The sequence below is a fragment of the Panicum hallii genome, chromosome 2, assembly GCF_002211085.1.
Source record: "Panicum hallii strain FIL2 chromosome 2, PHallii_v3.1, whole genome shotgun sequence".
Lineage (NCBI taxonomy): Eukaryota > Viridiplantae > Streptophyta > Magnoliopsida > Poales > Poaceae > Panicum > Panicum hallii.
This window is the reverse complement of record NC_038043.1, coordinates 43,495,663-43,522,666: the sequence shown is the minus strand read 5'-3', so window position 1 is coordinate 43,522,666 and position 27,004 is coordinate 43,495,663. Positions and strand designations below refer to the sequence as shown.

Genomic DNA, 27,004 nt, shown 5'->3' with positions numbered 1-27,004 from the left:
TCTAATTCACCTCTCTTCTTTTAGTAAGCTGCGAGCACCGATTACTCGCTAGTATAGGCCAGAACGAACTCGACGGCGACGCCGGTCGCTTACCCAGGATTAGGCATGGGAGTTCGAGTTTTCTATCGAACGAGTAGCCATAATAATCCTGGATTAAACGTGTTCTGGTGATTCTCATTGGAGAATGAGGAATTTGTTACGCGATGCGGCGCGACGGCCCTCGCCATTGATGACGCGGCCTGAGCGCGACACCATTGTATACTGGTTGATTTTTCTTTCTTCCTCGTGGCCGGCCGTCTGGAGACGGAGGGGGCAGCGACTTTAGCTTTGCCTTGAAGTTGTAGGGCGTGGATGACAATCGTTATCCTGCTATTCTAAGTTTTTTTCGAAAAAATAAAGGGTATAAAAAGTAATTTGAATATATGTGCGTGTATATAAGCGTCTGCGTATGTACCGTATTGTTCTAAAAAATTATTATAGCATAGATATGGTTGTATAAATAGCATATAAAAAAATCAATGTCCGAAGCTAATCCAGGCTACTTTTGCAATAGTTCTCGCCGCCAAACATCGGTGGTGGCCTTACTATTTAGTGATTAAGTCACTTGATAAGTTGAAAACAAATATGTTAGCAAACTAACTTTACTACTGAACCTTTCGCAAATTTCACTATTGGAGTTCCTGCAATTACATGTTTAATTTTCTTAGAAGAGAAGTTTACAATGCACGGTTACTTTACTACCCCAGCTAGCAACAAGTATATAAACAGTACAGTATCAAAGTTCTTGCAATTGGTTAGACCATGCTGTGTTGACATCACCATCAATTTTTTTTTGAAATGATGACATCACCATCAATATTCTCCTCCAGAACACACATCACTTATCAGTTGTTGTCCATTTCCTTCGAGCGCCGTCAGAGAAGTCGTGAAATGGCAATCAGTTACTGGCCAGATGCCCTGTTTCAGTTTGATCACTGGAGACGTTGGGATTGGGAGCTGCTGCGACCTCCGCCGCCGCCTCATCGCCAGCAGCCAGCTCGATCTCACCTGTTGTGGATGCAGGAGCTGGGCTCGGTGTACCGAACGAGCACGCGCTCATGTCGTAGGTGTGGTTCGATACGCTGAGCGGGCTGCCGGCCGCAATGTGCGCGGCCCCGGGGGAGGCACCCGCGTCGTTGGGGCTCCGCGCGGCCACCGAGCCGCCGCCGTCCTTGGTCCTGAACGTGTGCGACGAGAGGTCCTTGTGGTCGAAGCGCTTCAGGAGCATCCAGACCCTGTCCTTCCAGGGCACGTGGGGCGTCGACGCGACCTCCGAGATCCACCGCCGCTCGACCACGAGGAAGGTGGCAAGGTGCACGGCGCAGCAGAGGAGCGAGGTGGCGCCGGTGATGAGGAACAGGCCCCAGAAGCTGGCGAAGCTGAGGCTGTCCGACGTGAACTGGCTGCCCTGCGCGGCGCAGCCCTCGGCGTCGCCGAACCACTTGCGCTCGATCGCGCTCATCTCGTCGCTCTCCGTCAGGTTCAGGATCGCCCGCGACAGGTCCGCCACGTACGGCGACCCCTTGGGGAACGCCTGCTCGTCCAGCACACACAGCACGAATCAGTTGCTGCATCGATAAGAATAAGATGCGCCGTGGCATCAGCAGCAGGGTGGTGTGCTTACGAATCCGAAGCCGCCGGTCTTGTTGGTCTGGCCGGTCTTGGTGAAGTTGTCGCAGTAGGCCCTGAGGAAGATCCTGAGGTAGGGCGTCTCGTCGACGATGGCGCCGATGGTGCCGTTGAGCAGCGCCTCGTGGAAGCTGGGCGAGGCGCGGTAGGGCTCGAGCCTCGACTGCGGGAAGCCCGACTTGGTCATGGACTCCCGCACGTAGGAGTTGTTCATGATGCCGACCTTGTCCGCGCCCCGCCACAGCGAGGCGTAGTCCCCGATCGCCGGCTCCAGCTGCGGCACCGTCAGCATGGACGTCAGGCTTGCCGTGTAGCTGGACTGCAGGATGAGCACCACGAACACCCACACCACCACCACGAACCGCGACAGGTTGCTCTTCAGGTCCTCCCCTGCATTCCAAATCCAATTCCCAAGCACGTCACCAATGGCCGCGCTCAATGCGAGAAACAGGGGAAGCATAGATGGTGATGGTATGCGGAGGTTACGGTGTGCGAAGACGAGTGTGGAGAAGCCGAAGTAGAGGAGGGTGCCGATCTGGTAGGAAGGGGGCCCGCGGAACTCCCTGTTCACGCGGTGCTCCACGGCCCAGACGACGAAGCCGGTGAAGATGAGGAAGACGAAGCCGACGAGCCAGAGGTCGTAGCGGAGCGGCTTGAGGAAGACCCAGGCGCGGGTGCTGCGCTGGTCGCGCATCGGCACCACCATGGCGATCCCCGACGACATGTACGGCAGCGTGAAGTCCACGTGCTGCGACCGGTTCGCCGTGATGGTGATGTCCGCCACCGCCGCGTCGAAGTCCTGTGTCCCACACAAGCAAGGGCGCAAGAGGCGCGCGGCGAGTTAAGTTGACCTGAAGGCTGAAGCTGTTCAAATCACTGGCCCAGATACTTTGGGCCTCATTTTGTAGGCTCAAGCCCAACTTAGTTGGACCTGGTCATCGACTCATCGGGTTTTGTGATCCCATAATTTCCAACTAGCCAAGTGAAAATTTACTATGTTCTGCATTAGCAGATACAAATTCAGAAGAACTAAAATGTTCGGATAAACTCATTCCCTATCAATATGTGTGGATTGGGGTGGAAAATAAATTAATTTCTCCGCCAATCCCTCCTAATACATATGGATTCGAGGAGATTATGAAGTATCCAAAAGAAGCCTGAAACTGAAATGGATTTGTCTAGCTGCATATTTCATGAGTGTAGGACCTTTTTTTTTCTTCCGTCAAGTTGATGAATGATGTAATCTTTTCTTTGTGCCAAATTTGAACTTGTTTAAAAGCTATTTATCAGAATGGACCTTTCCACAAGTATCTATAGCTTTTGACCCATAGATCGGAGCTAGCCACTGGGCACTAAGGATTAAGATGAACATATCAGTGCCAAGAAAATGCTACATTACTTAGTATTTAGGCAATCAAACCGGTATGATTGTCACCAAACTCGGCAAGAACATTTGGTGCTAAGAGCAGATACAATAAGTCTTAGTCAGCTGGCTATAAGCCTTATTTTATTATATTTATGCTGAGGTGGAGGAGAGAAGAGAGAAGAGAGAGAAGGAGCTGGCTGTAGGATAGTAGCCAGCTCATAACTGGCTATAGCACAAATTCCCAGACTGAGGTGAGAGAATGAGAGTATGCAAGTGTGTCTAATATTAATTAGACAACACTCTTTTAGCCAACATAATAGCCAATCTATTATATTTGTTGACTACAATATTAACTTTAGATGACATAGCAAACTTTTGTAGTCGGCAGCGGGGCTAAACTATTGTTCTTGCTCTAATAAGGGTGAAATACATGGCCGCCGGCATGCACATGGACCTTTTGGTCCAGAACTACAAAGTAGCTAGTGTCGGCAAGCAGGATCTATTTCTCAAAGAATTCTCGGAAACGGGTCAAAATTGTGTGGAAAAAAGAATACTATAAGTGCGAACTAAAGTAACCATACATATAGCGAAGTAGTACGTACTGAACTCGTAAAATAAATTTTTAGAAGAATCCTAAAATAAAAGGCACTTGATGGTACGGTACACGTATACACAGAACTACACATGCGAACACTGAACAAGTAAGTATAGCTCGACAAAGAAAAGGTGAAGTAAGTAAACCTACGAATTAGGGTGTTCGGTTTTTCTAGGATTTATTTTAAGCTCCGTCATATCAAATATTTAGATGTTAATTAGAAGTATTAAATATAGACTAATAACAAAATAAATTTTAAAATTCTAGGCTTATTCGCGAGACAAATCTATTTAGTCCATGATTAGTCCATATGATGCTACAGTAAATATATGCTAATTATAGATTAATTAGACTTAGTAGATTCATCTCGTAAATAAGCCTAGACTTATACAATTATTTTTATAATTAGCTTATATTTAGTTTTTTTAATTGACATCGAAATATTTGATATGATATAACTTAAAATAAAATAATCTCCAAACACCTCTTATTAGGAAACTGGCATGAAGTTGCTAGCTGAACCATTAGGTGCCAGCAAACACAATCAGTACAGTACGTATCTTATGTCGCCTCGGCCAGACAGGGCCGATAACGATTTGATTCCTACCGGCGTGTATTTTACGACGACAGACAGATTCGGCAAGTTGCATCCGTCCGCGCATGGGGTCACACTTTTCAGCAGCCGGCGTCACACAAACTACGTATGCTCGTGTGCACTAATGAGGACGGTATTTGGTATGGCTCCGGTTTCCACGGCTTTGGTATTATAGTGTTACTTTTAACACCACGGAAGCCGGAGCTCACGAAGGTAAGGCTCTTTGGCATAGCTTTTTGATGGTTTTACGGAGAATTTTACTTGAGGCTGTACCAAATAGGTATTTTGCTAGCAGGTTCGTCCACGAATTACCTGGTGAAGCTATTTTTGGCTTACACTAAGGAGAAGGAGCTAGAAATCGTGGTTTCGACCAGTTTCGACCGTAATAAGCTATTTTGCTAAATGATTTTTAAAATAGTTTCAATTTCACCAGAGAAACTGCTTCCAAAACCATTTTAGGAGAAGCTAAAACCATGCCATATGCGCTCCCCCTCCCACCCAGTTCATTTGCCACCTTTGTTTTAGCACCGTGCTACCAAAGAGAACGTAATTAAACGTCTAATATATTTAACCTCTGTGCTTAAATTACGATCTATACTGCAGTTCTAAAAAGTTAAAACATTTTAGGGTGCTGCTTTGTTCTGATATATGTTCTCTTCTTCGGGTCGTCTACCAGCAGCTTTTTCATGGTCAGGGAGAGAAGGTGTGCTGCTAATAAGCCTTTTGGAGAATTGAGAAGTCTTCCATGCTGAGAAGGAAGAATACATTTTAAGGGTCATAGGTGGACGAAGCTAGTTCAGTACGTGTCATATATTGACAGTCTGATCATATACACACCACATACATATATATAATATATGGTACCTTTCTTAAAAATATAATTTATGGTCCTCCTAAGAAGAGAACAAATAAAAGACTAGGGTCTTGTTTAGATGCACTCAAAATATTATAATTTTTACACTTTCTCTCCATCACATCAATTTTGGGACCCATGCATGGAGCAGTAAATGTATGTAAAAAATATAACTAATTGCACAGTTTAATTGTACATCACGAGACGAATCTTTTAAGCCTAGTTAGTCCATAATTAGATAAAATTTATCAAATACAAACGAAAACGCTACAGTTCCAAATGTTATAAAGTTTTGCAATCTAAACAGGGCCTGGACCATGTGTGTTGATTGGCGCTGACCGGCCCTAAAAGTTTGGTCAATGCTTTTCCAAGTCCATGGGCTACTGCAAGCATGCCTTGGAAATTGGAATCGGTCAGCTGGTCAATGCTTTCCAATTCAAAATCTAGGGTCCACAGAGAAGTTTTAACTAACTGAAAGCTTCACACAAAGAATCGTCCTGAAGTAGTATGGGACCTTGTGTCCAGTCGGTATACGGAGTCTTTACTAGTAGCAGCGTTTATTTAATTTGTAGGTTATATATGCTCGACTTCTGTAAATGCAGCCATCATTTTCGCGTGTATCCGTTGGAATTAACAATGGGGGACAATGCCTATTTATCCACTGAAAACGACTTTGAAAGTGTGAGGAAACTTGTCTGTTGACTTGCATCCTATATTCCTCTTCATCACATCTTTTTTGGAAAAAGATTCCTCTCCATCACATAGTCCAGTGTCAAACTTAGTTAATCACAAATGTGGCAAAACTTGGCCAAAAAGCCAAAAGATATTTTTTTAACAAACAATACTCGACGAGTGCGTTTCTATTGATATAACAAGATTATGTCCCTGGAAAGCCAAAACCAGGCAATAGAAAGAAAAAAGAACTCAAAAAAGCAACATCGGCGGATTGGATTGGAACATCAACACGCGCCGAACTCAAACCCAACTCAATCTACTCAGGCCGGTCGAATTGGGATATCGACACGAGCCGCAAAACGCATAGTCCTGAGACAACTCTGCCTGGTCGGATTGGGATATCGACACGGACCGCAACCGCAACTACACCCCGCTGGACACGGCACCTACCAACATACACGCTCATGTAATCGCCGAAACCTCCAGGCGTGACCCGGCGTCGACCGAGAATCTACAGAAGCAGACTGCACTGCGCCGAGAAGGCCACCGCCATGCGAGACCCTCCGTCGTAGTGCCGCTGCAACACCGCACTCTACCTGACAGAGTGATACCACCGGATTCGGACCTCTCGCAGGCTGCCTCGCAGTCGCCACCATGAAAACACAATGCACGGGGACCTCGCCACATCCGCCATCGGACTCCTCCTCTTTGCTTCACCTGCGCACATAACCTCCGCCGCCATGCCAGCAAGCCGAAGAAGTCTCTTGCGCCGTCTTGCGACGATGTTACCGCATCGGATAGCCCAGCCAAGCTGAGCAACCCGCCACGGTCCGCTGCAAGCTAAGTCGTCACATGATGTCGATGCCACAAGCGCCGTCCTTCGATGTAGTCCCACGCCGCACTGACCATTGCCAAGCAACGCCAGCTGCTGCAGTATGCTACAAGCAGCCATAATAGACAGTCATGCGAGCCGCCACCATAACTTCGAACGCCACCACGAGGGCTCGGCAACACCCATTCCGCTCGCCACGCGGCAGAATTGCAATCACCGTCTGCTGTCGCCCATGACCGTTGGACCAGTAATGCCTCAAGCCGAGCTGGATCTCTAGAGACGACGCCTCCAAGGAGGAAAAGACGCCAAAGGCGGCACCGTTGCTCGTCCAGGATCTGGACAAGGTTTTCACCTAGAGAGCCCCGTGCAGCAGGGTTGTAGCTCCAAGATAATGCTCCAGCGGGGAAACAACACCCTAGGACGTCGTCGTCATCTCTACCAACTAGAATGCCGGCAAAGGCTTTCGCTAGAGCATCTGAACCCCTCACTGCACGCTCATGCCTTGGCACTCCCGAACCACAACCACGACAACTCATCCGGGGCAACGCTGCCGCCGCGCCTCCACGCGCCCTGCCGCTGTCCTCCACCTTCGCTGCGCTCCCCGCTCAGAAGCGCTCGCCACACTCGACCTCTTGGCACGCGGCCACCTCTGCACGCGCGCCATCGGCCAACGCGCCGCCACACCTTCATGCGCGTCGTTTGGGCTTCATCTTGGGGCGTTGCAGAGCACCACGCCACCACCTAGGCGCGCACTGCCGCCCATGGACACGACGACACCACCCACTACAGCTGCGGCAGCAGCACCGCCATGGCCACCGTGGGAAGCGTGACGTAGGGCCTGCCGGCGAGCGATGAATGCCTCACCATACGCCGACGCAGGTCCGCGAGCACCACCCACCACAGCCAGAAAGCCTCGCCAACCGCTGGGCCACCTTGAGTCGCTAAGCCAGCGAGCGCAGGGCCAACGATAGATCCAGCTTGGGGGCGAAAGATCCAGCATGGGGGTCACCGAATCCGGCCCCGCCGGCGCGCTGCTGGACCAGGCCGCCGCCACCTCACCTCCATGCCCTGGCCAGCCGCTGCAAGCCGCGTCGCTCGCCTCGGCCTCCACGAGCAGCCCTCGTCTCCATGCAGCTCCGACGTCGCCGGATTCGGCCTCTAGGGCTCCAGAGACGCCGCCTCGAGCCGCCGTCATTCTCATGGCCGGCTGCCCGTTCCCCTGCCCGGGAAAGACGCCCGCGGCCAAGCCGGGGAAGAAGACTCCGCCGCGCCATCCTAAGGGCCGGCGCAGGCTTCCGGCAAGCCCCTCCGGCAGCGGTGAGGGGAGGGAAGGAGGGGAGGGGCTGGCGGTGGCAGGTGCGCTAGTGTCACACCCAGTTTTTAAGGATAAAACCGAATGCATAACTATATGTATACCAGGATCAAGTTCCATACATATAGTGACTTCATTAGTGAATAATCAGCAATAGTATCACGAAAAGAGAACTAAAAGACTATAAAAGATTATCAGAGTTATACAGCTTATCCTGAAAACGAAGACTCCAAACTTCACAGGCAATCGACCGCGGCAGCGCTGCGGCTCAGGAGATGCAGGAAGGGCAGGGCGCAGGAGCTCGGGGAGAAGGATGCGGCGGCGTTGCACAAGAGGCGATGCGAGGAGGCTAGGGTTACGTCAGGATTTATAGGGCATGCAGGAGGCTGAGATTTGGCAACCAGGAGGGCACGAGGGCGCGCGGGGAGGGTGCGCGGCGTTCAGGTGAGCGCGAGGCCGAGGGATTCAGTCGTGGGCCGAAACAGTTTCGGCCATGGGCTGAGAGCTGAACCTGGGCTAGTCGAGCAGGTTCGTTTGGTGCGGGTCTGGAACGCTAAACTGGGCCGCGGAAAGAAGAAAGACGGGGAGGTGGAACCGCATTGGCGCAAACCGATGGGCTGGTTGAGAGCAAGGATCGATCGCGGATAGAACGAGATAGAGAGATAGAGGTAGAGAAAGGTCGAGTGGGTTCGGTTATGGGCCGAAACAGGTTCGGGTGAGGGTCGAACGTGAAAACGAGCTGATAGAGCTAGTTGAACATGAACGGTTTATTCGGGAGCGCGGAAAAGAGAAAGGAGTGATCAAGCCGAGTCGTTGGAACGAGATAGAGAGATAGAGGTAGGAAAGGTCGAGCGGGTTCGGTTATGGACCGAAACAGGTTCGGGTGAGGGTCGAACATGAAAACAAGCTGACAGAGCTAGTTGAACATGAACGGTTTATTTGGGAGCACGGAAAAGAGAAAGGAGGGATTAGGCCGAGTCGTTGGAGATGACGGTGATCGAATATCGTTGAAAAAGCACTAAAGATAAGCCACCAGGCGTTGTTTTCAAGCATGACTAGATCGGGAAGAACAGTTAGAGAATCGGGAGCTCGATGGGATATGTTAAAGATTCGGAGAGGACAAGGTTAAAAGGACGTATAACAAGATACGGCTCGGTCCGACTGCGATGAAAATCAAAATAGAAATATATTCCAGAACATATTTTCAAGTTTAAAATAAATCTAGAAAAGTCCAGATAAATATTTTAAACCGCGAAAAATATATCCGGAAGAATCCCAAAAATTTCCGAGGAACTCGGGAGGTAATTTAGGACATAAGGATTCTAAATAAAATATTTGGGACTCATGAAAAAGAATTTTAGAGCTTTCCAAATAAAATGGATCTAGCTCTAGGATAAATAGAATAATTTTCAGAAAAAATCTTTAAAATTTTTGAAAAAATTCTATTGGTAGATGAACACATCCTAAAAGATATTTTAGAGTGTGACGGCTAGGTGGCCACCCGAGTTGCTCGAGCTGGAGCGACGCGGGGTCCGAGCGCAGTCGCTGTCGTACGGTACCCAAAGCAAAGCCAAGAGACATATGGAAGTCGAATGGGACCGACGCGTTTTTGGAAGCGCCTGGTCCGCTCTGGAATATGAAGTCAATGTACGCTGCCCTCGTGCTCTTTCAAAGTCAATCGAAGACTAGTCTATTGATGTAGATTGCAGGTACAATTCCTTTCAAATAATGCTAGGCCCACATAAATTGTGGGAGAATAATTAAGAATAGTATATATGAGTATATGGAGAAAGAGATCGAGAGGGGGGGAGAGAGAGTACCAGACAATGAAGATGTGCCCCTCGTGTAGCTAGATATTAGCCATACTACTACATTACTTAAGAGAAAGAAATGTTTTGAAGTCAATCTGACCACCGTTGTTCGGGATAGCTAGCAATAACTGAACTATATATAGCTGTCAAAAAATGGGTGCTAGTTTAGATATGGCAAAAAATCCTGCTTCTAGTGCATGCTATGACTTAGAGTTGTACTAGGAATAGCGTGTAATTTCTAGTGTTACACTATATGTTTTTCGGCTGTTGATTTAAAATATTATATAAATTTATGTGATCATGTATGACTATTTTATTGGTTATGATGGTGAAGTTGGACATACGAAAAAGCTTAGTCAAAATTTTTTGAATCATTTTATACTCCTTCCGTTCTAAATTATAGGTTGTTTAGATTTTCTAAATACATAAATATAGTTTTTACTTATGTATCTGGACATAGAATAGATGTATAGTGAAAATTATGTATCTATATGACCTACTCCCTCCGTCCCATGCATCTTGCACAGTATTTTTATGTGTTTAATTGTATATGCATTTTAGTTGGTGTAGAAACCGGAAGTATATTATGCTTTCCTCCATTAATAAAAGTAGCGCGCGCTGGTGCATTATCTCCCTATTACAGTAATAGATGTGGACCTCGCTGCGTGGCTGCCAAAATCAAGATCTAAAACCATGTTGCCATGAAACTCCGATCCTCATTTCACGTAAATTTCGACGAATGTTTGGGTGAATTTATAAAACCATAAAATGTAATCGCAAGAACAAATTTCCATAAAATGTTGATCTTTGTAATGCATGCAAAAAATTATAACAAAACAAGAGTAGAAGTAACTTGGATTTGATAATGCACTTACCCCGTTTCCGACCTTCTCGACTAGACGGTCGTAGAGCATTGAGCCCACCAACACGTACTCGAACGGCAGCGCGTATGGCAGCAGCCGCACCGCCGCCTCGAACACCTCGATCACGAACCCACCGGCCACCGTCCGGTTCGTCGCCGGGTCCACGTCCAGGTGCATGATCGGATGGTAGCCAGGGTCGACGCTCCCCGGCACGGCCACCCGCAGCTTCCGGCTGCTCGTCGGCTGGACCCAGCCGATCGGCACCACGGTCGTCTCATCCGGCCAGATCACCGGCGCAAGCCCGCTGTTGGACGCGCTTGTGCCGCCGTCCAGCCTGCGATGCAGCCTGTGCTTGGGCGTCCAGAACCCGAGGCTGCGCTCCTTGGCGTTGTCCATGATGTTCACGACCCGGAAGGCCGGCACTGCAAGCTCGCCGTTGACGAGCTCGAACCTTCCGCCGAGGCCGTCGAATGTCGTGTTGGTTATGGCCGCGAGGAACTTCTCGCCGGAAGTTGACTTGCCGAGTCCGGAGAAGTCGGTGGGGCCGCTCCTGCCGCCGACCAGTCCCGGCGGCGATGATAAGTCGCCGGGGCCTAGACGCTCTGCGGCGGAAGCGATGGCCCATGCGGCGTCGTACGCCCACATTGCGTAGCAGCCCATCTCGGCTTGAGCCGGATCGGCGTCCCGGTGTTCGCGCATGAACTTGCGCGCCCACCGCCTCCGGACGTCGCGCAGCCGCGGCGTGGCCGGCGCGTGTGGCACGAGCCCGATGATGCCCTGCGGCGGGTGGATGGAGCCTAGGAGGCCCGTGAGCCCGTCGGTGATGATCCACGCGTAGCCCTGCGCCATCATCCCGGCCTCCACGGCGGCGGCGAAGACGAGCTCCGCGAGCTCCGGGCGCGCGTGCACCACGAAGGCGCGCGACTGCTCGGACTCGAGGCGGTACATCGCGGCGGCGACGGCGTCCTTGGACGCCCCGCCGGGCAGCGCGCAGCGGTAGGGGACCTCGGCGCGCGCCGCCGTGAGCGCGTCGACGAGGAAAGGCACGAAGGCGGCGCCGTAGTCGTCGTCCTGGTAGACGGGCACGACGCGGCGCCAGCCGAAGTTGGTGACGAGCGCGGCGATGGCGCCCGCCTGCGCCGCGTCACTGAGCGCGGCGCGCGCGAAGAAGGGCGCCGCGGAGGCGGACACCGAGGGGCTGGTCGCCGAGAAGGACACGACGGGGACCTCGGCGCGCGTGGCGAGGTCGGCGACGAACGCCGACTCCACGGACGACTGCGGGCCCAGGATGGCGCGCGCGCCCTGGGTCGTCATCAGCTGCAGCGCTGCGGGCACGCACGCGACGAGCCATCGTCAGGAACCGCGCGAGAGGGACGCAGCAACGAGGGTGGGGGCGTGTCCATACCGGCGGATGCGGCGGCGACGACGTCCCCGCCGGAGTCGTGCTGCACGACCCGGACCCGCGCGGAGGCGTTCGGGAAGGCGGCGTAGAAGTCGTCGAGCGCCATCGGGATGGTGGTTCTGGCGATCCTTCCGACGGGCGAGTCGGCGTCGATGATGAGGCCCACCGTGACATTCGCCGCCTCTGCCGACGGCTGCTGCGCCCGCGACGTGGCCGGGATGAGCGCGGCGAGGCCGAGGAGGAGGACGACGGCGAGGCGGAAGGTATGGTGCCGGGCGCGGCCGGCCATGGCAGGAGAGGCAGGAGAGAGCTCAGGCGAGACGAGACGAGGCGAACGAGGGAGCACCGAAGCAGCTTGCTTGGCGAGGCTAAGAGAGAATTTCCGCGCCGTCGTGGCAACGAATGCTGAATTGGTAGCACTAGGTGCCGTACACGCGGAGATGAATGCTGAACTGGTAAGCAGGCAGGACCGCATCAAAGTTTAGGCCAGAGCCGTGAGGCCTTTTTCGGCCCAACCAAACCTTGTTACCAGTCAGATTTGGCCCATAGGCACCAGCCCAGGATGACAAGGTGTTTTCGCCTTCGGCCTGCCACTCTCCCTCCCCTCTGACCCTCTTACTGTGTCAAACCAATTGCCTGCAGCACCACAAGGCAGGACTAAAGATGTCAACGGGTACCCGATACCCGAAACCCGACGGGTAAATACTCTGTTAGGGGCCGCGTTTGGGTAAGATTTTGTAACTATAGGTATGCAAATGGGAAAAAACTCATACCCATCGGGTACAACGGGTATGGGTATGGTAACTAAGAACCCATTCCCGTTACCCCCGTACCCGATCAAGGGCAGGAATCTCACAACAAATAGCCCATTAAGAAGCAAGCCCAAGAAGCCCATTAAGAAGCAAACCTTAACCGAGCACCTCAACTCCTTCCCAGCTGTACGAATGTTGATATTTTGAATCTCTCTTGAATGCTGAATTTTAATCTCTATTTAATGCTAAATTTTAATCTTTTGAATGCAAAATCAGCGGGTATGGGAAACCCGTGGGTACCCGTTACCCATGTGGGTATGGGTATGGGACGAACTCCTGCCCGCGGGCGGGTATGGGGATGGGTATGGATACAGATTCACCATGATCGGTATGGGTATAGGTTGGCAAAACTCGTAGGTATTATACCCGTTTACATCTCTAGGCAGGACCGCAGGACAGCCGCGAGCCCGCGACCGCCGTCATCGACGACGGGACATGCAAGGGGAACTCGTACTAGCTCGACCCACACCACACGACGTCGCTCAAGCAATAATTGCGTGGCGGCACCCTAGATCCCGCGCGTCATCATCATCCAGTCGTCGATCTCCCCTCGTCCGAAAGGACAGCGATCCAGCAACCAGCAAATCGGAGGTTTGTCTACCTGTGCAGCGTTTCCAGCAGGCGACGTCGTCGATGTGAAGAGGATGGATCAGGTTGGTCTCGATCTGCTGCTCAAGACGGCATCAAAAATCTATGCTTCTTCGTCGGGGAGGAGGTCGGCTTCAAGCGGTGTGCTCCGATCGCCGGCGGCGAGGAGGACCGGGAGGAACTTACAAGAACTGGGTGTAACTTTATTTTCTTTCGAGGGTATCTTTGTAAGAATCTGGATGTAACCACCAAAAAATATTTATGAATATAAACCCGGTGTTCTAAAAAAAAAGGGCCATGGTCGCCTGTACGGCCAGCGACCGGCGGGGATTGCCCCGGCGAGGCGGAGGGTGGTCAGGGCCGGTGGATGCAGCAAGCCGCCAAGGGATGCCGCCGTGACCGTGAGTGCGTCCAACCTTGGGTACCCGAGCTCCGGGCGTGTTCGGTGCTTGGGGAGGGATGTTCAAGTGGGGAGAGCGGAGTTGTCTGGGCGGGGGCAGTGTGCCGCCAGTGCCCAGTGTGGCTAAACTCCGCCGCTGGTCGAGCGCCAGACTGCGCGACGGCGCGCGGACGCCGGATGGGGAGTAGGCTCACCCGCCAGTCCTGGCTCGGAAGGCCGTTACTGTACCGGTGGATCTGTGGCTCCTACCAGCACTCAGTATCAGCGAGGTGAGTGCGTCGGGGAATATTTCGCCACACGGATGTAATTGACAAGCTCTTGCAGGATATGCAGAATTTCTGATTGTGGCATAAACTATCTTAACTTTGGATTGTGAACGGGGTGTTAGACAGTGTAACAATTAGAATGATCGCGCCTTATTTTATAGTTTTAGTATTTTTCAAAACTGTGCAGATTACAATGGCATGGATCCAATTATAGTTTTATTGGCATCATTCAGGATGTGCGCTAACAGCAGCTGAGAGGAAACTAGCAAGGGCATTGCTTGGGGGAAATTGAAAAGGAAATACTTTCAGTTTGTCACTATGGCTAACGCTTAAGATTTTAAGCAGACAATTTAGTGATAAACTGATAAGGGTGACTACAGGGTGCCCAACATGTTTGATGTGGTTACTTTACTACCCTAATGTTGGCCAATAGATGAATACATGCTTAAATAACCCCCTCCTCCCATTTTCTTTTTTCATGTTACAGCAATAGACCTCCTGAAGGACTTCAAGGTGCGAGCCATTATTGGGCCAAAGATGTCAATGCAAGCGAGGTTCACCATTGGTATCTGCAATAAGACAAACGTACCCATCTTGTCTCTTATTCAGCCACTATTCCCTACTTGTCAGCTAACCAGTCCAAGTATTTTGTTCGCACTGCCCTGGATGATGCCTCTCAAGTCCCTGCGATAGCTTCTCTGATCCAATACTTCAACTGGCGCCAAGTCGTACTTATCTATGAGGATTCTGACTTTGGTAGAGGCATTGTACCCTATCTTGTGGATGCTCTCCAAGACGCTGACGCACACATCCCATACAGAAGCATCATCCCTTCTGTTCCTGCTGATGATCAGATGAAAGTGGAGCTTAACAAGCTGAAGACTATGCAAGCACGAGTCTTTGTCGTGCATGTCACTCAACATTGCAGCACGCCTCTTTGTCCTTGCCCATGATGCTGAGATGCTTGCTGATGGTTATGCTTGGGTTGTGACTGACAGTGTAGGCAACATGTTTAGCACCCTTGACGAAAACCCGATCAATTCAATGCAGGGCGTTCTTGGTGTCAGGCCTTATGTTCCAATTATGTTACACAATCGGACAAGCTCCTCACATTCCCTGCTCGATTTCTGTCACGGTACAGACAACAGAACCCAGCAACACCTGACCCAGCAAATACAAATATTTTCCATCTGTGGGCATATGACACAGCATGGGCAATTGTGACGGCCCTAAGGAAGGCTGGACCCCTTACGCTGGGCTTGAAAATGCCATCATCGCAGAACAGCAACAACTCGAATGATCTGAGTATGCTTGGTGTATCACAAGATGGGCCAGGACTTATTGATTCCATCCGAGCCACCAGGTTCCAAGGCATATCACGTGAATTTGTCCTAGTTGATGGCCAGAGGCAGGGATCAGTATTTGAGATATTTAATGTGATTGGTAATTCATATCAATGTATTGGGTTCTGGACACCTGATCTTGGCCTAACCAAGAAACTGATTACCTCTTCTGATGCAAGTGATAATGTTGGACTGAACACAGTGATTTGGCCTGGTGGTTCAGCACAACCTCCCAGAGGTTGGGAGTGGCCAGTGGCTGGAAAGAAGTTGAAGATTGCTGTGCCAGTAAAGCCTGCTCCTAACCCATTCGTGAATGTTAAGAAGAATTTGTCTACTGGGAAATTCGATGTGACTGGATATTGTATAGATATCTTTGAAGCTGTTATGCAGGAGATGCCGTACGCTGTCCCCTATGAGTATGTTCCTGTTGTGGACCCTAACATAGCTACCAACTTGACCATATCGTACAGCGAGATATGTCACCAGGTTTCCTTTAAGGTAAGCAGAGAAATGTTATGTTGCACTTGTGCTGTTGACCTGATCTCTTCTGTAAGGTTCAATATGATTCTTTTAGAGCAATAGTAGGCTAAAAGAGAAGCATGGAAGAAAGCAGATGAGGTTAAACAGATGAGCAATCCATATTAACTCGAACAGTTGAAACAGAAATATGATGCGATGGTTGGGGACACCACAATAATCATTAATCGCTCCTCGCACGTGGACTTTACTTTACCTTACACTGAATCGGGAGTGCAGATGGTTGTTCACATGAAGGAGAACTGGAGCACGAGCTTGTGGATTTTTCTAAAGCCTATCGAACCAATCCTATGGGTGGCCTTCTTCGCTGTTTTTGTGTTCTCAGGTTTTGTCATATGGCTTGTTGAGCACAAGGAAAGCAGAGATTTTGGTGGCAGTGCTGGGAAGCAGCTTGTCAACATTGCTTATTTCAGCTTTCAAGTACTTCTTGCCGTTCCAAAAGGTGAGCTGAACAGAATTGTCAAAAGCACCTGCCTCCTTCATTTGTATGGATAGCTTGCAAATTTTACTATTCTTTTGTACTTAGATTCTTATACTAAACAACCTTTGATATGGATGTAGAAAATGCAATTCATAAATTGTGGAACTATATAAATGGAATGTTGGAAACATACACCATGATTAGTTCAAAACACAAATGTTAACATTATAGTCTCTATATTTTAGCCAATATATGATGAGACCAATTTACGCAATCGTTGTTGTTGCAACATTAGACATGGAAACTTTGACCAGACATTAAATTCTCTTTTTATGTCGATAACATTTTAGTGAGGCTATTATTCTCGTTTCATTGGCTTCGAAGCTTATTTTGTAGCCAAACCATGCCAAATTCCCAGGGAACTGATTTGGTGATAACAAACTTTTTGGTAATACTGGACTTTAGTAAGATTTGAAATCAAACACACCCTAAGTCATTGGCCTGATATGTTTGTGCTATATATTTTTACAGAGCCAAAACTAAAGAAATGGTTATCAAACTTTGCACTCATAAACTTGGTGTTGCTGGTTTGGTTGCTGGAGAAACTCTATAGTGCAAGCTTGACCTCCATGATGACTGCATGACAACTCCAGCCAACGGTTATTAACTTGAATCAAGTTATTAGTAATGGAGATTATATTGGTTACCAGGGTTGTTCTTTTGTCAAGGATTTCCTGAAGAGCCGTAAAGTGGAGGAGCGCAAAATTAGAAATTACAGTACAACAGATCAGTATGCTGAGGCTCTGATGAAAGGGAGTTGGAATGGCGGTGTCGCAGCAGTATTTGTCCAAATACTGTAGGAACCACAGTATTGTTGGTCGTGTTTACAAGACTGGTGGATTTGGCTTTATAAGTTTTTTTTCTTTCTGATTCACCAGTTTCTATCCTGACTTCCGCCTCGCATCACAAATGCATGTCGTTTTAAAAGTTTAAAGACAGCTGAACTTAACCAACACTCTTGTAGGCTTGTAGCTTTGACACATTGAAATTGACAATGTCCAAAACGTATGACTCACCGATGTTCTACAAGCAATGCGATTTTCCTGTGTGTCGTATTTGCATGTTTAAGTTTCAAAATGAATCTTATTCTGGTGACTTTGGCAACTGACAAGAGTGACAGGTCTTCCCCAAGGGCTCTCCGCTCGTTGCAGATGTGTCAAGGGCCATATTGACGGTGACGGAAGGAGACAAGATTATGGGCATTGAGCGGAAGTGGTTCGGAGGGGACTTGGTCTGCAACAGCCAGGCAAACGCCAGTGAGTCAGCCTCTGTTGTTACCTGGAGCAGTTTAATAGGAGTGCTCTTCATAACCATTGGTCTGTGGGCCATTGCGGGGATCATCAACGCAGCACTGTGGTTCCGACCGAGGCAAGAAGAAGAGCAAGTCCGAGAAGCAGTCGCTGAACTTGCTATTGAGCATGCCCATGTCAACGGAGACGAGAGTATCATCTGGCGCATCGGCAGAGATAGCCATCTGGTTATCCAGTTGCGAGGTAATCCTCCACCGCCTGGAGACGGAGGAGCTGAAGGGGGTGCGTCACGGCCAGAAGCAGGAAATGACAACGTAGAGCCACCGCCGGATGTCCGAAATCTTGGAGGACCAGAGGAGCAGGTCCAGGCCGTGGAGCTCCCATTGCTCCCCGCTGACGCTGCACCAGGAAACGTTGCGCAGTTGCGCACCGCGATCAACCAAACTGAAGCTGCTGAAAACACTGGACGGCTTTTGCTGCCGAAATGAAAAACGAGCATTCTTACCTTCTTTTGCCGAGACTTAAAATTTGTAATTTAGCTTGGACTTCAATCTTTCTGAGACTCTTTGAAATAATATTCAAAAGGAAAGTGACGGGATAAGTCCTTGTACCGTCGGCCTGGCCTCTGTGGTCCTCGGCGTGGTGGTGTTGCTGTCCCAATCAGGACAACATCTATCACAACAGCATTTAGTATCTTAGACTAGATTTTAGATAGCATGTAAGACAACATCTTAGACTAAGTTTTCAGGACAGCATCTTAGACTAAGCATCACTAGTTTTTAGACTAGCATCTCAGCATATGCTTGGCTGTTTTAGCCAGCTATAAATATGTATCCCCGACCCCCTAGGTTGGTATGGCCTTGTGTGAGAAATAAACCAGAAAATTGCTCCAACTCCTAGTATTATCCTCTCGATGAGAGTAAGAGTTTCGATACTAACAACTAGTATCATAGCCGTTCTATCCTGTAGCTTAAACATCTCCTGCTCATCTCCTTCCCACGCCTCCCTTTGTCCTCAGTCGAGAGCAGGAACACTGGCTGTCCCTGCTCACCCCTCTTCCCCTGCGCAGACAGGCAGCAGCTCGTATGAGGCAGCCTCCTCCCCACGCACCAGCCCCCTACTAGCGCGCCATGTTCGAAGGATAGTCTCAGCACTCGGTCGCCTCGAGCGCGCGGCACCGGCAGGAGGCCGAGCTCGCTGCGGTAGAGGAACGTGAGCAAGTGGCGGTAGAGACCGCTGCGATGGCGGCGTGGGCGTCAAGGCTGGCGGCGGCAGAACTGGCAGTAGCAAGGGCGGAAGTGGAAGCAGCGGCGGCGGCGGATGCAGCGCGTGCAACGGCAGTGAAGCTCAAGGCTCTACGTGGCAGTAGCATCAGCAGCTCTGCCTCTGCTGATGGCAGCACCGACGTGGAACTCAAGCTGGCGAGGGAAGCAGCGGGAGAACGGGCGGCGCAGTGGGCAGCCATACACCCCCACGGGCGCGGTGGCGGTAGCACAAATAGGCATGGATGCATCGGCGGCGCTCCTGGCGGTGACGCGCGCGGCGACCGCGCTCCTGGCGGCGGCGGCCGGGTTGACGGAGATCGCGGCCTTTATAGGCGACGCGGCTCTCCCTCCCCGGACCAGTGCCATGGTCACCACGGGATCCAGGCTGTTGTCAGGAACATTGGCCCCTGCGGTGGGTGGCCTACCCTCACCAAGACCAGCTATGTCGAGTGGGCTGCGGTGATGAGGGTAAGGCTCCAGGTGCGGCACATGTGGGAGGCAGTTCGGTACAACGAGGATCGACGGGCGCTAGATGCCCTCATTGCTACAGTCCCGCTCGAGATGGAGTTCTCGCTTTCCAAGAAGCGAATTGCCAAGGAGACCTGGGACGCCATCGCTGTGGCACGCATCGGCAGCACCCGTGCCCGCAAGTCTACACTGCAAGCACTTTGCAAGGAGTGGGAGAATCTGGCCTTCAAGCTAGGTGAGGACGTTGATGACTTTGCTCTCCGTCTCAACACTCTGCTGAAGAAGATGGTGTAGTATGGCGACGACACTTACGATGAGGAGAGAGCTGTTGAGAAGCTCTTCCACTGCGTCCCCGAGAAGTACAAGCAGATCGCTCGCTCGCTCGAGTCTCTGCTGGACCTCTCCACGATGTCGATCGAGGAGGTGATAGGTCGCCTCAAGGTCATCGACAGCGATGAGCCACAGTCTCTCTCGGAGCCTATCACCATTGGCGGGAAGCTCCATCTCACTCGGGAACAGTGGGAGACCTGCCAGGGTGACAGGAGGAAGGGGGAGCCCTCCTCCTCGACAGGCGGCCGCAAGCGCGGCAAGCCGCGCAAGGCGCGAGGAGGCGCCTAGGACAGGGTGCGAGGATGTGCCGAGGGTGGAAGCACTGTCGACAGCCACGACGCGGCCAGGCCCACATCGCATAGGTGGAGGAGGAGAAACCGGCTCTGCTCCTGGCACACGCAAGCATCGAGCTACCTCCAGCGGCATCGGCCGCAGCGGCTCTCCTCCACCTTGACGAGCCGAGGGCACACGCCTTTCTCGGCGACGCCTCCAACAACGACAAGTCTGAAGGGTGGTGCCTCAACACCGGCGCCACTCATCACATGACCGGTCGCGTGGGAGTTCTTCACCAAGCTTGACTCCAGCGTTCGAGGCTCCGTCAAGTTTGGGGACGCCTCCAGCGTGGAGATCAAGGGCGTCGGCTCCGTCATCTTCACCGCCGAGTCTGGTGAGCGCTGGCTGCTCACCGGAGTCTACTACATCCCCGCGTTGAGGAACTCTATCATCAGCTTGAGACAGCTGGATGACAACTGTTCGCACGTGGAGATCAAGGATGAAGTCCTGAGGTTTTGGGATCGCCATCATCGCCTTCTTGCCAAGGTAACTAGAGGCGCAAATCGACTCTACGTCCTTAATGTGCAGGTGGCACAACCCCTCTGCCTCGCTGCTTGTCGGGACGACGAGGTGTGGCAGTGGCACGAGCGCTTCGGGTACCTTCACTTCGAGGCCCTGAAGTGGCTCAGTGCCAAGGAGATGGTGCGAGGCCTGCCATGCCTCAACCACGTGGAGCAGTTCTGCGACGTCTACATGTTGACGAAGCAGAGGCGGCTCCCCTTTCCCTAGTAGATGAGCTTCCGAGCCAAGGAGCAGCTCGAGCTCGTGCACGGGGACTTGTGTGGCCCGGTGACATCGGCCACACCGGGAGGATGAGGTTACTTCCTGCTGCTCGTCGATGACTTCTCCCGCTACATGTGGGTGATGGTCGTCGGCAGCAAGGGAGAGGCTGCGGATGCCATCAGGCACGTGCAGACTGCTGTGGAGGTGGAGTGCGGCCGCAAGCTACGCGTGCTGCGCACCGACAACGGCGGCGAATTCATGGCGGCTGAATTTACATCGTACTGCGCTGATGAGGGCATTCAAGGCCACTACTCCGCGCTGTACAACCCACAGCAGAACGACGTTGTCGAGCGGCGCAGCCAGACAGTTGTGGGGATGGCTCGGGCCCTCCTCAAGCTGAGGGGGATGCTGGCTGTTTTCTGGGGAGAGGCGGTGGTGACAACTGTCTATATCCTCAACCGCTCGCCTACCAAGGCTCTCAATGGCAGGACGCCGTATGAGGCTTGGCATGGGTGCAAGCCGGTGGTCTCCCAACTGCGGGTCTTCGGCTGCCTCGCGTTCATCAAGGAGCTTGGCCACGTCGGCAAACTCGACGACAGGAGCACTCCGGCAGTGTTCATCGGCTACGCGGAGGGCTCGAAGGCCTACCGCATTCTCGACCCGGAGACACAGCGTGTGCGCATGGCGCACGACGTAGTGTTCAACGAAGGGCGAGCATGGGTTCGGGACAAGGCGGCGGAAGACGGCTTGACTCCCACGTACGACGTCTTTAGATCGAGTACGTCCACTTCGAGGGAGCTGGGGGGGGGGGGGTAGGCAGCTTCTCTTCACCGAGCGTGCCTACCCTAGTCCTCGAGCCTCCACCGACCCCACTGCCCGCTACTCCGGCAGCGCCACGCTCTCCAGCCACGACTCCTGCTGCGACTAGCTCTTCGCCGACACCACTACCGCCGGCGACCCCACGCACTCCAGCACCACCAGTCACCACTACAGGAAAATAGCCTATTTTCGTTGGCCAGAAACCGATGAAAATAGGTCTAAAGCTGTCGAAAATAGCTATTTTTGTCGGCCGACTGACGAAATTAGGCCGACGGAATAAAATAGACAAAAATAACTCTATTTTCGTCGGCCTTCATGGCCGACAAAAATATGTTCACATTTTCGTCGGTCTGAGAGGCCGACGAAAATAATGGAAATATTTTCATCGGCACTGCTGGCCGACGAAAATACGTCAAGTATTTTCGTCGGCTAGCCAGGCCGACGAAAATCATTGTCGTATTTTCATCGGCTCAGAGCCGACGAAAATACTGGATCCTGCTAAAAAAACAGCTGCATATAATAGCAGTTATGAAACGCAATCATCCATAAGCAGTTATACATATACATAAGCAGAATTATGAAATACATCATCACACAATCATCAAATACATCCAATAAGTACAATCATGAAATCCATAGTCTAAATGACATATATATGTCAACGAAACGCGAAAACACAAATCAAGGAGGGGTAATATTATATCCGCTGCCGCAGTCAACTCCAAAAATGTTACGCGCTGTCGATGGTGGTGTGGACGGGCTGCCAGAAACTCCTCGAGGATGAGTACTCGTCGAACCCTGATTATAGACAAAGTTAAATCTATTTAGTATGTATATATAAGAAAATTTAAGCATCGCAAGTTATACGATATAATTACCACTTGTGGAGACGGTAGACGCACATATGGTACAAAAGTCGGCGGTGGAGGAGGAGGCGAAGGAAGAGGTGGCAAATTGAATTGTGAGCCAAGGGTAGCCGCTAGCATTTCCTTAAAACCGATAGTAGATCAAGTATCTTATAGCAATGAAAAGTGCACAAGAACTTGAAAAAATATCAAACTTGCATAGTACCTGAATCTGTGGTTGCTGAGTAGGGATGGCAACGGGTAAAACCCACGCGGATATTAACTTTGTATATCCGTATCCGCGAACCGAAATCCGCACCCGCACCCGCGCCCGCAACCCGCCACGGGCATGAAACGACGCCCGTATCCGCTATCCGCGGATACCCGCGTACCCGCGGGCACGCCCGTGTACCCGCAAATTTTAGAAAATGAAGCACATATTACATTTCAATAGCAAGTAAACATCATTTATTTAACGGAATAAATAAACTAATCTCATACATGAGTACATGATTAACATTAACAGAAACAAACGCATACAACCATACAAGAGTCCGTGTTCAAAATCATTATTACATAAAAGTCCAATTGAGCCAAGCAAATATTAGAAATCATTAGTCGGAATCACCAGTGCTGATGCAAGAATCTGCCTTCATTTCTTCTTGAATGTCTTCAAGACATGACCAGAAGCTGTTGACCCTTCCATCACCGTCATCTACAAACAAGTTTCACATATATTAGTAGCTACAGTTTACACGTCTTGTATGAAAAATACATTCTAGAGTACTACCTTTAAGAGTACGACGAAGCCAACTTTGACCACACATCAAAGCCTCCAACATTTTAGGAGTAAGACGACTGCGATGCTCACTCAAAACCCTTCCACTAGTGCTAAAAGCTGATTCAGAAGCTACTGTTGTAATTGGAATAGCTAAGATGTCACGAGCAATTTGCCTCAAAATAGGATACCGAGTCCCCTCCAACTTCCACCAACCAAGGATATCAAAATATTCATTCTCATCATGAGGAAGAGTTTCTTCATCCAAATAGCGATCCAGCTCATTCTTACTTCTAACAAAGCTAGTAGTCTTCTTATTTGCAGCGAGGATTTTAAAAATAGACAACACACCAGCTGCATCAACTGAAGAACTAGCACCACTAGATGATGTACTAACAAAGACTTGTTCTTTAACATGGTATTGTTTCATCAAATCAGATAGCAATTCATGGGCCTCTGTCACATAAATTTCAGCATGTTCTTCACCAAAAAGGGCAATATAGCAAGCATGTAACATTGTCATCTTAAGACGTGGATCAAGAATGACAGCAACAGCCATAAGACCATGTATATCAGTCCAATACTTGTCATACTTTTCTATCATGGCAGCAGACATTTCTCTAATTGTTTCATACTCATCATGCTCCCAAGATTTGATCTTAAGTTTAATCTCACATAATTTAGGGAAAAAAAGATTGGCTGTCACATATTTAGTCCCAGAAAATAACTCAGTGAGGTCATAGAATAATTCTAATTTGTCACAAACTATACTAGCAAATATCCAATCATTTGGTGGTGGACAAACATAGTTCCTATCAAGTTCATCCAAGCGTTCAAAAATCTTCCTATAGGGTATAGCAATTCTAAGCATGATATAGGTTGAGTTCCATCTAGTTTTGCAATCTAGTTGCAACTTCTTGACCAATTCAACATTTTCATCTAAAGCTGTTTTCTCAAACTTTTCATACCTCTTTGGTGTAGCAACCCAATAAGCAATACTGTCTCGGATGTTTGAAACGGCACTTCCAATGATGTCCATGCCATTTTTGACGATGAGGTTGAGAATATGTGCGCAGCACCGCATATGCAGCCATTTACCTCTCAAAAGCATATTAGCTGCACCAAGTCTTGTCTCCATTAAGCCAATCATACTATCATTGGTGCTGCAATTATCAAGAGTCACGGTTGATACCCTCCGATCAATATCCCAGCTCTGGAGGCACTTGTGTAATGCATCACAAATAACTTCAGCGGTATGGGGGCACGGCACATACATAAACCTACATATAACAAAGCAATAGTTCATATATAAAGTTCATAATTTATAGAAAGCTGAACAGCAAGCAACAATTTATGAAAAAAAAGATAATCACCTCAAAATGCAGCTTTTAAGCGTCCACGAGTCATCAATAAAATGTCCAGTCACAGCCATATAGCCTCTTTTTTTATTATCAGCTGTCCAAAGATCAGTTGTAACAGCAACACGGCAATTGGTCCTTTGCAAGAATATCCTAGCTTTCCTTTTCTCACCCTCATAGAAATGTATTATGTCCCTTCTAATAGTATTTCTAGTACCCATTTTAAACAAAGGTTGCAGGGCAGTAACAAACTTACGAAAACCATGGTGGTCAACAATGGACAATGGGTACTCATGCAATATGATCATGGAATAAAGAGCTTTCCTAGCTACTTCTTGATCAAACATATAGTTTTCTACAGTAATTGCCCCTTTTTCAGTGGTTCCAAACCGCAAATTACTTTGAATTTTATCTCCTGGCTTCTTATTATTTAAAGGACAAGATTTCAGATGGGTTTTCAGATGGGTTGTACCATTCCTTGATACGGCTGAAAGTTTCTTGCCACAATGATTACATTTGGCCTTCCATTCTCCATCAACACAAACTTGAACGAAGTCATTCCACACTTTAGAATAAAGTTTCCTCCTTTTACCAGGAGCAGCAATAGCTTCTTCCTCCCCATCCGAAATGTGCACAACATTATCTTCTGTTGTATCAGCCGCAGCCACTACAGTACCTGATGCTTGGGAACCTGGAACTTGGGAGCTACTAGGAGCACTAGCCATTGCAACTGTAGAACAATTAACATGTTCTTAAGTTAAATATCTAGAGAATAAATAGCTAGAAAATAAAGGTACATGATCTTAAATTAAATAGCTAGAGAATAAAGACACAAGTACACAACTTTAATCATGATTCAATGATGGGACAAAATACTTTAAGATCCAACCTGCAAGTGATGATGCCGTGCCTTTCTTTGGGTGACTAATGTCACCTCACAGAACACTATTGGTTGCGATTTTTCACCTCGAAACCTAGAAAATGTAAGACCTTAAATGGATGAGACTACAGTTTTGACTTACAGGGCAAACTCCAGCCACAAGCATAAGTACTGCAGGTCAAAAGAACCATCAGATTTCCAATAAATCATCTCAAGTCTGAAGAAGATCAGAAACTAAGAGTATAGAAATTTGTGCTGTTGCATATCAACCCTCCAGTAATGAATGGTGAGTTGGTGACGTACTGTTAGATTCAAATCACCTAAAGCATATGGCATTCAGAAATGAAATTTCATATGCAAATTGTATTCAAATCGTATATCTAGATCAATGGTGCCGCCCACCCAGTAAATTGGGCACAATTCATTCAAATGGCTACATACAGAGGGAAACATACTATCAGGATTGCCCTGTTCGTATACTGAGGAAAGAAACCAAACCAAAACAGTTCTTCTAAATGTCAATTCACAGAACTACTGGCTGGGAATCTGGGATGCTTGACCTGGAGCAGATCCTCAAGGACTAGGAGATGCAGATCCAGACGCCCAGGACGCCAAGGACCTCGAGGCTGGAGCTAGCTCGCCAAGAATCGCTTGCAACCACGGCCTGCGCGCTTGCTGCCGGGGCTGCGGCCGCCTGGGCGCCTGCTGCCGGGCGGCTGGACGCGGATCCAGTGAGGGAGGGCCAGAGGAGGGGGGAAGGCGGCGGGCTGACGGCGGCGGCACACAGGAAGAGAAGTAGAGGGGGCAGGGCCTGGGGGCGCACAGGAAGAGAAGCAGACTAGCAGGCAGCAGCAGAGGGGGGCTCGGGGTCGGGGGTGCGGCGCCGGGAGGAGGATTTGGGGATGGAAACCCTAGCCCTTACTTATATATCTGGATATTCAGGCCCACATGTCAGCTCTTAAAACGGGTCTAGCGGGTTTACGGGTTCGGGTATCAATTTTTTATACCCGTTAGCAGATATCCGTCGGGTTTAAGGTTGTACCCGCGCCCGCGCCCGCGGGTACAGATGCAAACCTGTATCCGCGCCCGTCGGGTTTGCTATCCGCGGGCATGCGGATATTTTGTACCCGTTGCCATCCTTATTGCTGAGCGAAAAAACCTTGTATGTACTCGTGTTGTTGCCTTGCCCACTCCTCTTGCCTCTGCATCGCCTCTCTATGCTGCCTTATCTCCTCCTGCAGTCGACTTTCTCTTTCACTTTCCCGTTGGTAGCCCCGAGAATTCTGAGAGGACTGAGAACACCTTGCCTCACTCAAAGCACTACTTGTATCAATAACGCCATTCAACATGCTGAACCTGCCATGTTTCTTCCCTCCCCCGCTTGAGTATAAGGCACCGACATCCATATCACTCCTCCTTCAATCGTACTCCTCCCCATGCCGTGCCACAATTTCATCACTATATCTCGCCTACCATTCAGGCAACCAATAATAAGATTATATTCGAATCATCGCTTAATTGAAATCAAATTATTTTACTAACTAGAGTCTGTGTGG

General features: G+C 49.7%; 1 protein-coding gene and 1 pseudogene across 1 annotated transcript; one reads left to right on the top strand and one right to left on the bottom strand.

Moving 5' to 3' along the window:
- Positions 1-659: 659 nt before the first annotated feature.
- Positions 660-12,378, bottom strand: LOC112879610 (glutamate receptor 2.8-like). The gene is made up of 5 exons (XM_025943952.1): positions 11,976-12,378; positions 10,583-11,895; positions 2,155-2,467; positions 1,664-2,058; positions 660-1,573 (listed from the first exon to the last, which is right to left on the bottom strand). The coding sequence occupies exons 1-5, from the start codon at positions 12,259-12,261 to the stop codon at positions 938-940; spliced, it is 2,943 nt and encodes a 980-aa protein (XP_025799737.1). The 5' UTR covers positions 12,262-12,378; the 3' UTR covers positions 660-937.
- A 385-nt stretch (positions 12,379-12,763) lies between these two features.
- LOC112881090 lies at positions 12,764-18,137 on the top strand (annotated as a pseudogene).
- The last annotated feature ends 8,867 nt before the right edge of the window (positions 18,138-27,004 follow it).

Coding starts and splice junctions, on each gene's coding strand:
- LOC112879610 (XM_025943952.1), bottom strand. CDS start 12,261: ATGGCCGGCCGCGCCCGGCACCATACCTTCCGCCTCGCCGTCGTCCTC. Junction 11,896..11,975: donor CGTCGCCGCCGCATCCGCCG/GTATGGACACGC, acceptor GCGTGCCCGCAG/CGCTGCAGCTGATGACGACC. Junction 2,468..10,582: donor TCGAGAAGGTCGGAAACGGG/GTAAGTGCATTA, acceptor TGTGGGACACAG/GACTTCGACGCGGCGGTGGC.